Raw genomic sequence first — 14960 nt, forward strand, 5'->3', positions numbered from 1 at the left:
TTGCCACGCCCTCCTCCAGGGGATCTTCCTGACCCAGGGATCAAACCTGCATCTCTTATGTCTCCTGCGTTTGCAGTCAGGTTCTTTAAAGGTAAAAGAGAGATCAGAAATATAGAGGGGAATACTTGTGCCAAGAATAAGGATGTACAAATACTATGATTAAACATTAAATTTAGCACCAAGCTTTCTAGCAACCATGGCAAAGAAAAGAGATCAATGATAAAAGAAAGCTAACTTTTTCATGTAAAAGATTACTTTTGGGGGCTCTAAATTCTAGAAGATAGATCTTAGTCTTTTGATCTTTGTATATATTTTTTCATTTATGTTCTAAAGCACAGTTCATAGAGTTTAAGTTTTATGCAAATCAAATATTCATTTGGCTTGTCTGTATGTTTCTGTATTTGTGCTTTTGTTTCAGAGAACTGTGTACTAAACTTTATAGCATGAGCTGGGGCAATACACAGAGTTGGCAAGAGTTTGATCGCTTTTGTGAATATAATCCAGTGGAAGTGTCCATGTTGACCTGTTTAGCAGATGTCCGGGAACCTTGCCAGTTGGGCTGTAGAAACCTTACTTACTGCACTAATTTTAACAACAGGTAAGAGCAAATTACTATACATGGAATGGAAGTATTTTATCATTAATTGTCTTATTTTTAAATAAGTGAAAAAAGATCATTTGAGCAGGAACTCTGCTAAAATGTTCCTTAGCAGGCATTCCTGATTTTGTTCCTGCTAAGTTAAAACAGTGGCTGACTTTATTTTTCTGGGCTCCAAAATCACTACAGATGGTGATTGCAGCAGTGAAATTAAAAGACGCTTACTCCTTGGAAAGAAAGTTATTACCAACCTAGACAGCATATTAAAAAGCAGAGACATTACTTTGCCAACAAAGGTCCGTCTAGTCAAGGCTATGATTTTTCCAGTGGTCATGTATGGATGTGAGAGTTGAACTATAAAGAAAGCTGAGCGCGGAAGAATTGATGCTTTTGAACTGTGGTGTTGGAGAAGACTCTTGAGAGTCCCTTGGACTGCAAGAAGATCCCACCAGTCCATCCTAAAGGAGATCAGTCCTGGGTGTTCATTGGAAGGGCTGATGTTGAAGCTGAAACTTCAATACTTTGGCCACCTGATGCGAAGAGCTGACTCATTTGAAAAGACCCTGATGCTGGGAAAGATTGAAGGCAGGAGGAGAAGGGGACGACAGAGGATGAGATGGTTGGATGGCATCATCGACTCGATGGACATGGGTTTGGGTGGACTCAGGGAGTTGGTGATGGACAGGGAGGCTTGGCGTGCTGCAGTTCATGGGGTCACAAAGAGTCAGACACGACTGAGCGACTGAACTGAAGTTCAAAGGAAGTAGTATATCTTTATCATTTCATCTTTAAAGGCTATATTCTATCTGGCAAATCACCACTGGGAAAGGAAGCACTATAACAAAGCCACTTCTAATCTAAAGATGCTTCAAACTTCTAGAATGCAGAGTCCCTCTGCCTTCAATCTCCCATTCTTCCCCTCTCCCTTCCTCTGCACCACCAGTGAAAAAATAATTCACTATAGAATAAAGCAGTGTGAACAATTTGCTCCATCCAAATACCCTCTTATGACAACTTGCTATTAAGGACCTTCAGATTGTTTGAAGTTCACACTCAGTGAGTCCCTATGTCATACAAAATCTTTCTTTACAGAACAATTGAATAGGTGTTTTCCTGAGATATCCATTATGGTAAGAAAAATAAGAGCCAAGAACTGAATTGATGGCTGAAGAAGGAATGAAGAAAACCAGGAAAGGGACATCCAGAAGCATAGAGAATGCTTTATCAGAGAAGCCAGAGAGGGAGAGTTTCTAAAGAAAAGGGGGCTAGTTGATTTGTGAGGCACAGCCCAGAGATCAAGAGGGCAAAAAGGAAAAGAATCAATCAGTTGATCCAGAAGGAAGTTCATAGGATGTTTACCTCAAGCTAACACACCTTTGAGGTGTGTTACCTTAGTCCCCTGAGGTAAACACATAGAATGTTTACCTCAAGCTAACACACCTTGAGGAGTTTACCTCAAGCTAGTTCTATCCTCTTAAAAGTATTCAGGTTATTATTTTAAGAAAGAAAATTGAGGTATCTTTATAGCTAATATTAGTCAAAAAGGACCTGGCTTAGAGGTTGAGCAAATTTGAAATCTGTCAAATGTTTAAAGTTAAATTTGGACATATTCCTAGCTTATGGTAATGGTGGAGCAGTTTGTATCGGACTAACACTCCTGTCAATACCAGTTATGGCTATCTTGGCGGGCTTGCTGAAGACCACTGGCCTTGTGGGATTAGCTGTATGTAAGACTCCACATGAGAGGCTAAAAATATTGTATACAAAGATTCTTGATGTTCTTGGACAGATCCCTAAAAATGCAGCATATAGAAAGTATACACAACAGATTACAAATGAGAAGCTGAGGAGAGCAACTAGGGTGGCCAAATAGAAGAGGTGATTCTTCAAGCTGAAAAGGAACTAAGCCTGACAAGAAAAACGGTTCAGTGGAAACCATGGGATCCTTTAGTGAAAGAGCCTCCTGCCAACCAATGGAAATGGCCAGTATAAACAGCCTTCAATGACTTGTGTGTTGATAGGAAACTGATATAATTAAATATTTTTTTGTATTAAAAAAATACCAATTATTAGCTCTACACAAAGTACAAAAACACAATTGTTCTGAAGGCCTTTGAGAGTGACGTAAAGCAGGAAGAACTACATCTCATGAAAGAGACCACACTGAGTGAGGGCCACTTTTATCCAGTTTTTCCTTCATAGGCACTCTTAGTCCCCTGGCATGACATATAGATTTCAAGCAAAAAGCAGCAATATTGGACTGAGGAGTTAAGAGATCAGAGTTTGGGGCTGCCAGAGTAGCTGGATGTGGAAATAGAAAATCCCAGAAAGGAGGGAACCGCAAAAGGAGATTACATAAAATTTGCATACAAACTCCCCTTAATCCTTGAATTTGACAGAGTCATAGGGTACAAGGTTAACATAAAATTGTATTTCTGTTTGTTAGCAACAATTAGAAAATGAAATTTATATAAAAAAATAATCTATACAACTGCATAAAAAATATGAAATACTTAGAGATAAATTCAACATAAGATGTACAAAAACTCTACACTAGAAACCAGAAAACTTTGCAAAAATAAAGACAGAAAATACATGGAGAGAAGCACTATGTTCATAGATTAGAACATCTTAATATTGTTACGATGTTAATTCTCCTGAAACCGATCTGAACTCTAGTCAGTGCAATTTCAATCAAAATCCCAAATGACTTTTTAAAATAGAAAGTGGCAGTATAATTCTAAAATTCATATGAAAATACAAAGAACCTAGAATACCTAAACCAGTATTTTTAAAGACTAAATTTGGAGACCTTACAGTACATGATTTTAATACTTATTATAAAGCAATAGAAATTAAATCAGTTTGATATTGGCATAAGTTTAGACAAACGGATCAATGACAAAATAGAGAAGCAAGAGTAGACCCGACCCACACTGTGCTGAAACTTGATTTTCAACAAAGCAAGGCAACTCAGTGCAAAAGTAACATCTTTTTGACAAATAATGCTGCAACAGTTGAATATTTGTATGAAAATAGAAAAGAATCTCTATCTTGCACCATAAACATTAATTCAAGATGGGTCATAGAAATAAAAATAAAAGCTTCTAGAAAAAAAAAAAATAGGAAAATCTCTTGACAACCATGATATAGAAAAAGATTTTGTAGACAGGACACAATGTACTAATTATAATAGAAAAAAATAATGAACTGGACTTCAACAGTAAACATTTTTGTTGACTAAAAGACACCATTTAAAATTTGAAAAGACAGGCCACAGTCTGAGAAAAAATATTTCCTACATCACACATGCACACACACACACAATTACACACAGGTGCATTTAACAGAGGTATTATATCCAGGATATATAAATAATTCCTATAATGGCATAGTAAAAGTCAAACAGCCAAATTGAAAAATGGGCAAAAAATCTTCCAAGGACACTTCATCAAAAAAGACATCAAAACAAACACTTAGTATAGAAAAAGTTCATTACCGTTAGTCATGCAAAAATGCAAATTAAAACCCCAATGAGATGCTTCCTCACACCAAATAGCTAAAATCAGAAGACTGCCAAGCATGTGCATGAAATGGAATTTTCATAATTTGCTGCTGGAAGTATAAGATGTGTTTAAGCACTTTGGAAAGTTTTCTTGCAATTTCTTAAAAAGTTAAATCTGTGCCCTAGCAATTTCATTCTGAAGCATTTACCCAAGAGACATGAAAATATATGTTCCCCCAAAAGGCTTACATAGCAGCCTTATTTATAAGAACTCCAAAATGGGGAGTGGGGGCGGATAAATAAAACATCCATCAAGAAGAGAATGAAAGAACATATTGTGGTATTTAAACAATAGAATAGTTAGTACCTAGCAGGAGAGAAAAAAAAGCCAAACTACTGATAAACCCCAAAACACAGATGAATCTTATGTTGAGTGAAAGAAGCCCAACCCAAAACACATCCACATGTATGAGTTCAAGAATAGAAAAAAGTAATCATTGAGGGTTAAGATCAGAAAGCCGTTGCCTCTGGCAGAAGGGGAAATTGCCTGGAAGAATGTATAAGGGAACTTTATGAAGTGATAGAAATGTTCTATATTTTATTTGGGGGTTTGATTATATAGATGAATATAATTTTCAAAACTTACTGAACTGAACTCTTAAGATCTTCACATTATATTGTATGTAAATTATACCCCAATAATATAGTATCTCAAATAAATTTTTAAAGTTAAAAAATTTGTTCATCGAAAGACACCATTGAGAAAATGAAAAGGCAAACCACAAGCTGGCAGAAAATATTTGTAATACATATATCTGACAAAGAACTTAATGTCCAGAATATATAAAGAATTCTTACAACTCAATAGTGAAAAGACAACTTAAAAAAAAAGTCGAAAGGCTGGAAAGATGCTTCACAAATGAAGATATCAAAATGGTGAGTAAGTGCATGAAAAGGTGCTCAGTGCAATTAGTCATCAGCAAAATGCAAATTAAAACCAGTGATATACCACTACACACAACTGAGTGACTAACTACAAAGACTGACAAGCATGTAAATCAGCTAGAATTTTCATACTTTGCTGGTGAGAGCAGAAGATGATATAACTACTTCGGAAAACAGTTTGACAGTTTCTTAGAAAGTTATAACCCAACAGTGCCATTCATAGCCAGGGAAAAGAGACATGAAAACTAGAAGCAACCTTAATGTCTCTAAACCAGTGAATGAATAAACCAGCATTTCTCAAAGTGTGTTCTGTTTTCCCAAAACCCCATGAGATTAAAACTATTTTTACAATAATACTAAGACATTGTTTGTCTTTTTCACTCACAAGAGTGAATAGTGAAGTTTTCCAGCTGCTTTAAGGCGTGATATAGCAACAGATTGAATGCAGGGGCAGATATGAAAGTGCAGCTGTCTCCTATAAAGCCAGACATTAAAAGAGGTTTTCAAAACTGAAACAGATCTACCCTTCTCTTCCTTTTGTTAACGTGTAATGGGTTTATCATTTTAAATGGATTAATAAGTACTTTAAAAATCTCTCAGTTTTGATTTATAGTATGAAAGTGAAGTCGCTCAGTCGTGTCCTACTCTTTGTGACCCCATGGACTGTAGTCTTACCAGGCTCCTCCGTCCATGGGATTTTCCAGGCAAGAATACTGAAGTGGGTTGCCATTTCCTTCTCCAGGAGATCTTCCCAACCCAGGGATTGAACCCCAGTCTCCCACATTATAGGCAGACGCTTTACCGTCTGAGCCACCAGGGAAGTCCCTTATATGATGATGGGGTATTGGTGTATATAGTCTACATAAACAAAAGCTTTTTAAGAACTCAGTAGTTTCAAAAGTGTAAATGGGTCCTGAGATCAAAAAGTTTGGGAACCACTGGGATAAACAAATTGTGATACATTTATTAATAAAATATGACTGAACAATAAAAAGAGCAAACAATTTGTATGCACAACATGAGTAAATCTCAAGATTCTTTAGCTCAAGACACTATACCCAGAAGACTACATACAGTATGATTCCATTTGAGAATTAATCTCTGGTGATCTGAATATGAATGGTGGTGGCCTCTGGGGTACAGTAACAGGGAAGGGCATTGACTAGATGGGGACACAAGGGAACTTTTTAACAGGATAGAAATGCTCCTCATTGATTTGGATGTGCCCGTGTGAATGTATATGTTTGTCAAATTGAACTAACCATAAGATCTATAAATTTTATTTTTTATAAATTATACCTCAGTTTTTAAAACTTGAACTTATTTATTTTATGAGATGAAAGAAATGGTATGGTCTGAGATGATAGTCTACAGTGTTTTAAGTTTTTAACTGCCTCACAAAAATCTGTATTATAAAGAAAAATTTCTATCAGAGTCTTAGTGCAGATGTCTACTTTGAATCTTCACACATTCAAAGCTGACATTCTTTGATGGGTTGTATGCACTTTCTTCTTTAAAAAAAATATTTTCCTGATACATTGGCGTGTCAAGATTTTACACGTTGCATCTTTCTAGAAAATAATTGCCTCATGATTCCTTCTGGCCTTTTTTCTCTTTAGGCCAACAGAACTTTTCAGGAGTTGCAATGCTCAGTCAGATCAAGGAGCCATGAATGACATGAAGCTGTGGGAAAAAGGAAGCATAAAGATGCCATTTATCAACATACCTGTTCTTGACATTAAAAAGTGCCAACCAGAAATGTGGAAAGCAATAGCTTGTTCGCTGCAGATTAAGCCTTGTCATAGTAAATCACGGGGCAGTATTATTTGCAAGTAAGTTTCTTTCATCATAATGACTCTCCAGTTTTGGTTTGGACCCTCTATGATCTCTACCCACAGCCTATCTCTGGAGTCACCACCCCCACATGTCAAATGTTCTCCCACTTTGCCTTCTCTGCCTAAAATACTCTTCCTCCTACCCTGCATCTTTACTCGCTCACTGCCTGTCCTTCTTAGCCCCTCTTAAATTCCAGTCATTGCTGTGGAATCTTCCCAGATTTCTCCAGCTGATAGAGTTTATCCAAACTACAAATGTCTGTAGACCTTCATTTGTACTTTTCTCATGGAACTTAGTTCAAGAAACAGTGAGTACCTTCAATGCACAATTCTATTTGTTTATTTTGTGTATTTGTCTTATATCCTGTTCGCTTTGCTCTCCTTGAGGATAAACATTCTTCTTTGAACCTCTTTTTTTCTTATCTTTTTTCTCTTCTTTTTCTTCTCTTCAGGAATGAGCATAATCCTAAAGTGCAACAGGTATTCCAGAAATGTTTGATGAGTGAAAGACTTAGTAAATATAGTCAACAGGGTCTGTTCCTAATTAAACATTTCTGAATGATTTACTTATTAAGATCTATTATAGGATAAAGTTTAAGGACCAGTTGTATAGCACAGGAAACTATACTCAATATTTTGAAATAACCTATAAAGGAGAAGAATCTGAAAAAGAGTATATATATGTATATATATATGTAAAACTAAACCAGTTTGTTGTACATCTGAAACCAACACAGCATTATAAATCAATTATACTTCAATAAAAAAATTAAATTAAAAAATTTTTAAGTAAATAGGAAGACAAAGGGGATCTGGATAAAATAAAAGTTGCTGTGGTGTGTAAAACCAGAAGAATTAACTACATAGTAATCTCTGTCAGCTTCTCTTCAAGCATCTTTTTTTGCCAAAAACCTTTTCCAAAACCAAGTTAATATCCAGCCCCTAAGTTTCTGGGCACTTGATGACTGGTTGCAGATTATTTCAATATTGAATAGGGTTCAGATCCATTCTCTGACATGACTTGGGGGTGGCCTGAGTAGGGGAGAGTTGAGAAATAACTACTGTGTGAAAGGCAAGAGCCAACAAGTGGGAAATTTATAGACTCTTAGCACAGAAACTTTATAGAGGAGTCAAATTTCTATTGAAGACAGAAAATTTTAAAATAGTGGATTTCCCAGTTGTTATAGGCCAAACACTTTAATGTTGATATAAACCGATATTTAAAAAGAGAAAGGCAGGAAGAGGAGTGAGGGAAGAAGGAAGGAAGAAGCAAGCATGCATGGGCCCTGAGAGAAAGGAATATGCTTTCACAAAGAGCACATCAGACTAGCCTAGGTTAATTTCCTTTCAATGACAGTGGAAAGCCACATTGATAGTAGTGACAGTAGGTATGAGTGTAAAATTTGAGCAAGGCTTTTGATCTCAGGTCAGAGAAAGTTAGGGATGCTTTGATAGTGTAATATATTACTTACTCTTCAACCTAAGGTCTGCTGTCACTTCTGTTCTCTTTTATCATGCACCTGACAAAGTGTGAAACATTGTTGAGTTGTAAAAACTCACTTTCTGAAAAGCTTCTGAAACAGAATTGATATTGGCTAGGCAAGCTGAGGAGTGAGGAGGTTCCTCAAATCCTAAATTTGTATTTTCCTTTTCAAGATCAGATTGTGTAGAGATTCTCAAGAAATGTGGGGACCAGAACAAATTCCCTGAAGACCACACAGCTGAAAGTATTTGTGAGCTTCTGTCACCCACAGATGACCTGGAGAATTGCATACCTTTGGATACATACCTCAGTGAGTACTTTTTTTTTTTAATTTAAAGGCTTTTCCCTTCTATCTCTGCCCTTGATGTTTGCTTTACATGAGCATCTATCTGTTGAGAACGTGTGGTTTAACGATAATATCTCATATCTCATCTGCAGACTCCTATCTTATTTGCTTGCCCTTTTCAGCCCAGGAAAGAATCGTCATCTTAAAATATGTACACAGAAGCAACTATCATTATCAGTCTGAGTGGGTAGTGAACTGTTGTCAATCAGGAATTCTTAGTGATGAGTCATGTGTCAGCATTCTCAGATAACCAGCTCTTTATCATTGCTATCTCCTTGCCATGATTTGATCAAGTAGAATTTCCCCTAGGGAGTTTTCAGCTTCTTGTCATCTAAGTATCAGTGGAAACTGAGCCAGGCGTTGGCTTGGACTTACCCACCAAATAGGGAGTAAGGAATGGTCTGGGTTAGTACATGAAAATAGAGTTTTTCTCTGTACCAAATACTCCTACCAAGAGCTGGAAGAATAAGTTTGTATCTCCTCGAGGGATTTTGGAGCTAAGCTTCCTAGCAGGAATGACTGTGTGGTGGAAACCAGGGAATAAAATTCATAAACACTGTATAGTTAAGGGGCTTCCCTGGTGGCTCAGTAAAAAGTCTGCCTGCGATGCTGGAGACCTGGGTTCAATCCCTGGGTTGGGAAGATCTCCTGGAGAAGGGCCTGGCAACCTACTCCAATATTCTTGCCTGGAGAATCCCCGTGGGCTGGTGGGCTATACAGTCCATGGGGTCGCAGAGAGTCAGACATGACTGAGAGACTAAGTACATACAGTTAAGAGACGTGTTTAGGCTACCACTAAGGGGCATTTCCTGATGGCTCAGACGGTAAAGCGTCTGCCTACAATGAAGGAGACCCGGGTTTAATCCCTGGGTCCGGAAGATCCTCTGGAAAAGGAAATGGCAACCCACTCCAGTACTCCTGCTTGGAAAATCCCATGGACGGAGGAGCATGGTAGGCTACAGTTCATGGGGTTGCAAAGAGTCGGATGCGACTGAGTGACCTTACTTTACTTAAGGGGCATTAGTGCTGTGAGCTGGCTCAAACTAGCTGTATTTTCCTGTGTTAAGATAGGATTAAGTTCAACTGCAAATAATAGAACAGATGGAAGTAAAAGAAAGCCTAGAAATAAATAGTCTAGGGCTGTTACAGTGGAATCCAGGTTCCCTTTTCTTTCTCCACCATTCTTAGTGCTTGGCTTCCATCATCAAGGTTACTTCGTGAACTTTACCATCACAACGTGACTACTATAATTCTAGCTACCTCAGGTAAGGGAAAACCACCCCTCATTGTATGGGAAGCTGGGAAAGATTTTTTATCTGTGGGCCCATTGCCAACCTGGCAGTAAGTAGAAAGAAAAAAGTGGGTACTACATTTGCAGCTCACAATATCCACTATATTTTAATCAAAACAAACAGACTGTGTCCCTTAACCTTAGTGACAAGTGTAGAAAAAAAGAGAGCAGTAGACTGACTAGAATTATAGGCTTCTGTGATTTTAAGCAGATGACTTCTGTGAACCTCAGCTTCCCTATTCATAAAATGATTGGGCTGGATGAGATAAATTCCGTAAGCCCTATATGCTATTAGCCTTAGGGTCTGAGTCTGGCCTAAAATCAAGTAAGCAAAATGAATGTATTCATAATCCTGGATGCCATTAGAGTAGTCAAATATATGTGTAGATGGAGACTATTTCAGTGGGAGGAAGCTTAAAGAAATACTTTTGTTTACATTTCAAAACTCTTTTAAAATGTCACACAGAGCTTGCCCTCCATATCCACAGGTTCTGCATTTGCAAATTGAAAATATTCAGAAAAAAAAAACCTCCAGAATGTTCCAAAAAGCAAAATTTTAATGTTGTATACCTGGCAACTACTTACATAGCATTTACATTTTATTATAGCTATTTACATAGTATTTACATTGTATTAGGTATTATAAATAATCTGGAGATAATTTAAGTACACAGGAGAGTGTGCTTAGGTTATGTGCAAATACTACACCATATTATATAAAGGACTTGCGCATTCTCAGAATTTGATATCCATGGGAGTGTTGGAATCAAATCCCCACAGATACTGAGGGATGACTGTATATTAAGTGAGATTTTTCCTTGGTCATTATTTAATAAGTTAACCAATATGATCATGGTATAGGGTCCATCTTACCATAATAAATTATCATTATTTATGGTGAATATGCCTAATTATCCCTCTTAGACATAAGCATCTATTTGACCACCTTATTCAAAATATATGTTACATTCCATCCCTTTATACTGCTTATTGTTATCTGACTTTTTACTTACATTCATACACACACACATGCAGAGTCTATTTATTGTCTATTTCCTGACCAAAATGTAAACTCTATAGAGATTTGCCTTTTTTGTTCACTTCTGTATCTCCAGAACCTAGAACCTTGCCAGGCATTATCATAGGCACCCAATGAATAAACAAATGCATCAATGTTTGTTTATGCTAAATGCACAGTTGATCAGGAAATCTATTTCAATAACTCACTTGAATCAGACCTCATGTTGTTGTTCAGTCCCTCAGTTGTGTCCCGTTCTTTGCCACCCCATGGACTGCAGCACACCAGGTTTCCCTGTCTTTCACTATCTCCCAGAGTTTGCTTAAACTCATGTTTATTGAGTCGATGATGCCAACCAACCATCTCATCCTCTGCCACCCCCTTCTGCTCCTGCCCTCAATCTTTCCCAGCATCAGGGTCTTTCCTGTTGAGTCAGCTCTTCACATCAGCTGGCCAAAGTATTGGAGCTTCAGCTTCAGCATCAGTCCTTCCATGAATATTCAGGGTTGATTTCCTTTAGGATTGACTGATTGGATTTCCTTGTTGACCAAGGGACCCTCAAGAGTCTCGTCCAGCACCACAGTTTGAAAGCATCAGTTGGTGCTCAGACTTCTTTATGGTCCAACTTTCACATCAATACATGACTACTAGAAAAACCATAGCTTTGACTATACGGACCTCATGAGCTGTCCATTTGTTCCAGACGTCATTAATTCAGACAACTTACAGACCTCTTCTACTCTTTTGGGTGTTTATACTGATCTGTTTTTGTTTTCTCAGGGCCAAGTTCTTTAGGTAACATTGTAGAAGAGGTGACTCATCCTTGTAACCCAAACCCTTGCCCTGCTAACGAGCTCTGTGAGGTAAACCGGAAAGGGTGTCCATCTGGTGATCCCTGCCTTCCATACTCTTGTGTTCAGGGTAAGAGGTGGGGTGGGGTGTGGGATGGGCAAGGGTATGTGCTGCTGTTGTTTCTTTATAGGAGTTATCTTTGGAATGAGATTATTTTCTAAATTATGTTTTTCAAATAAACATGTATTATTTATGTAAACAGAGGAAGACAAATAATTTTCAGTAGTCATTTAGATTGTAAACTTATTTCATTTTCAAAACCAGATTCTCATAATGAGTCATAAGGTTCTTGACAACCAAAGGGAAAAAGAACCTTGGGCTAGGGTTTGTGCTTGGTCTTCTATGTTGTAACGTTTGAGAAGATGTACTGCACATTGCTCATGTTTTTTTCTTTTCTTTTCCTTTAATACATAGAGAAATAGTGTTCTCAACTGAATGTGTAATTATCTTCATAAATTTAATGTGCTGGAATGCAAAATGTTTTAAGGCTGAAAAATTTTTATCCCATAGAATATTTATGATCTTTATCTCTGTGTGGGCCCCTTTAGAATATACGTGCTTTCTTTTACCTATTTTCCAATTGAAAATATTTCTTTGTCATGTTAGAATCAACATTTTTAAACATGTGAAGTAAAAAGGAACAAAATATTAAATAAGTGTATGTCAAAGGGCCATTTATAATATTTGTGTAATACTATATCAGCTATAGCATCATAATAAATCTTGTTAAAATGGAAAATAAACTTGTTTTCCTTAAGTCCAATCAAGTATTCACTTTTCTTTGAATTTAAGATGTCTTTATTCCATCACTAAAAGTTTTCTGACCAGATTATTCTAAAATTACTCTCAGTTACCATGTTACATTTAAAAAAAATCTGTGATTTTAAAATATATTTGATAAGCCTTAAAAATTTTTAAGAACTACTTATCTTACAGCATTTTTGTAAGAACTGTTGCTAACTTTGAGGTATATGTCCTTTAATCACCTCCACTTCACAGACGGAACATGGAATTTTTGTTTGTGGCCAGTGAACCAAAGCAATTCCCTAGTTTAGTGAAAGTTCTATTATGTAATCTTTAATGGCCACACAATATCTATAAAACTTACATGAAGTGTATGTGATATCACAAAACAATATCAGGAAACAGTACCAGCTCTCTCAGCTCATTTTTGTCCCTACAGGCTGCAAATTGGGAGAAGCATCTGATTTTATTGTCCGTCAAGGGACACTGATCCAGGTGCCATCATCTGCAGGGGAAGTTGGTTGTTATAAAATTTGCTCATGTGGGCAAAGTGGACTCTTAGAAAACTGTATAGAGATGCACTGTATAGACCTTCAGAAGTCTTGTATTGTTGGAGGAAAAAGAAAAAGTGAGTCTTGAACTGTTTTTATTTGTTTTGTTTGTTTTGTTTTTAACACAAGATTAGTTGTATTAACTTGGTAGGGAGAACATTGGATGGGTTCTCACCAGAGAGTAAAAGTCTTCAAATCAGATATTCTAAGGAAGTATTTTTCAAACTCTACGGAACACAAGGACTTCTAAGGAACCCTCTTAGAAGCCTCATCAAGAAGGGACTACTAACAGCTGATAGTAACTAACACTTACTGAACTCTTAACTGTGTGCCAACACTGTGCCAAGTCTTGGCCTGTGTTATCTCATTAAATCCTCCGAGTTGTTTGATACGGGTACTATGTAAGGAAGCTGATGCTCAGAGAGGTCGCCCAGCTAGTAAATGACCAAAGCAGAATTCAGTCCTAGGCCTATTTGACAACAAAGCCCTTGCCCTCCGCAGGCAAGGACACAGGTCTGCTCCTTTCCACCCCTTTCTCAACAGTCTATCTCTGCTTTGCCCCTTTCCCAGAAGTAAAACTCAGAGGCTGACATCATGGAAAGCAAAGGAATGGGAACTACACTGTTGGTTAGGGGTTGGGAGAGAGCGCATTAAGAGTGCCTCCCCGTTTGATCACCTTCTCTAAAAGTCTGAGGGTCTTGCTTTCTCGTTGCTTCCTTAAACCATCTTTTGCTTATAGCCCTTAGTAACTCTTCATATCAATATATAACCTCAAAAACTATGAAAAAAAAATATCACTTTTGAGAATGTGCTCCCCACTCCACCTGCTCATTTTGCGACCTCTACAATCCATCCCCCCCCACCCATCAACTAGAGTAGTTCAGCTTTTATATGCCTCTTGTTCTACTCTTCTGTGTGAGATCTTACTTTAAGAAGAGTACTTTTGACTAAAAAGAGCTTGCAGATTTCTGCTTAGACCAGCAAGTCAGGTATTCATTGCTTAGTCCATATTCTAATTAGCTAAAATGTAACATAGGTACCTTGAATCACAGAAAACATCAGAAGATAAATTCATTCTTTCCATAAACTTTCACTGAGTAAATACCTATTCTGTACAGAAGAACCTCGAATGAGGAATTGAAGTCATGCTTTACATGATAAGATAGGAGAGAATTTGGAGCAGTCTAGTGAGATGAGCATATTAGGGGTTTGGAGGGGATATGGTGGGAGTTCAGTATGAAAATACCAGTATTACAAGTTTAGTTCCCTAGTTTATATATTCAGAAGTCATCTTTCAAGAATTTCTATTTTTAAACTTTTTAAACTATGTAATTTTTTATTTATGATTTACTTATAAATTCATGACACAGATCAGCATTTTATTTTTCTTTCTCTCAGGTCATGGAACTTCCTTTAATGTCGACTGCAATATCTGTTCTTGTTTTGCTGGCAATTTGGTGTGTTCTTCCCGCCTGTGTCTCAGTGAGCACAGCTCAGAAGATGACCGTCGTACCTTCACAGGTAACCGTGGTCATCCAGAAGCTTTCCTCATCCTCTGTACCCATTCTTCCTTGAAGGCAGCATCTCATTAACTGCAAATGTGCACAGTAAAGTAAATACATAACCTGAGAGCAAGGTATGTTGCTCTCCGGATGGCTTCCTCCTCTATAAATTGAAGGCATTAAAGTAAGTGATTTCTTAAGGTCCTTTTGGAATTCCATAAGTCAAAAAGAACAGGGCCAGTGATTGGTATAGTTTTAGCTAAATGGAATTTTTCTACCTGCTGAAATAC

At 37.3% G+C, this 14960-nt stretch overlaps 1 protein-coding gene and 1 pseudogene across 7 annotated transcripts in view; both read left to right on the forward strand.

The window, feature by feature from the left end:
• The window catches only part of RECK (reversion inducing cysteine rich protein with kazal motifs), a 78096-nt gene that overhangs the window by 47429 nt on the left and 15707 nt on the right, over positions 1-14960 (forward strand). For all 6 annotated transcript variants that reach the window (XM_081508697.1, XM_081508728.1, XM_081508717.1 and 3 more), the window contains 6 exons: positions 419-598; positions 6668-6880; positions 8540-8676; positions 11802-11942; positions 13057-13245; positions 14567-14689. In XM_081508697.1, the coding sequence (XP_081364823.1) occupies positions 419-598; positions 6668-6880; positions 8540-8676; positions 11802-11942; positions 13057-13245; positions 14567-14689 (983 nt within the window). The remainder of the gene's footprint in view (positions 1-418; positions 599-6667; positions 6881-8539; positions 8677-11801; positions 11943-13056; positions 13246-14566; positions 14690-14960) is intronic.
• Positions 2271-3721, forward strand: LOC145539658 (NADH dehydrogenase [ubiquinone] 1 alpha subcomplex subunit 5 pseudogene; annotated as a pseudogene). The gene has a single exon (XR_014077886.1). The product of XR_014077886.1 is annotated as an NADH dehydrogenase [ubiquinone] 1 alpha subcomplex subunit 5 pseudogene (transcript).

Source organism: Giraffa tippelskirchi, chromosome 1, assembly GCF_054371585.1.
Source record: "Giraffa tippelskirchi isolate mGirTip1 chromosome 1, T2T-mGirTip1v1.2.pri, whole genome shotgun sequence".
Taxonomy (NCBI): domain Eukaryota; kingdom Metazoa; phylum Chordata; class Mammalia; order Artiodactyla; family Giraffidae; genus Giraffa; species Giraffa tippelskirchi.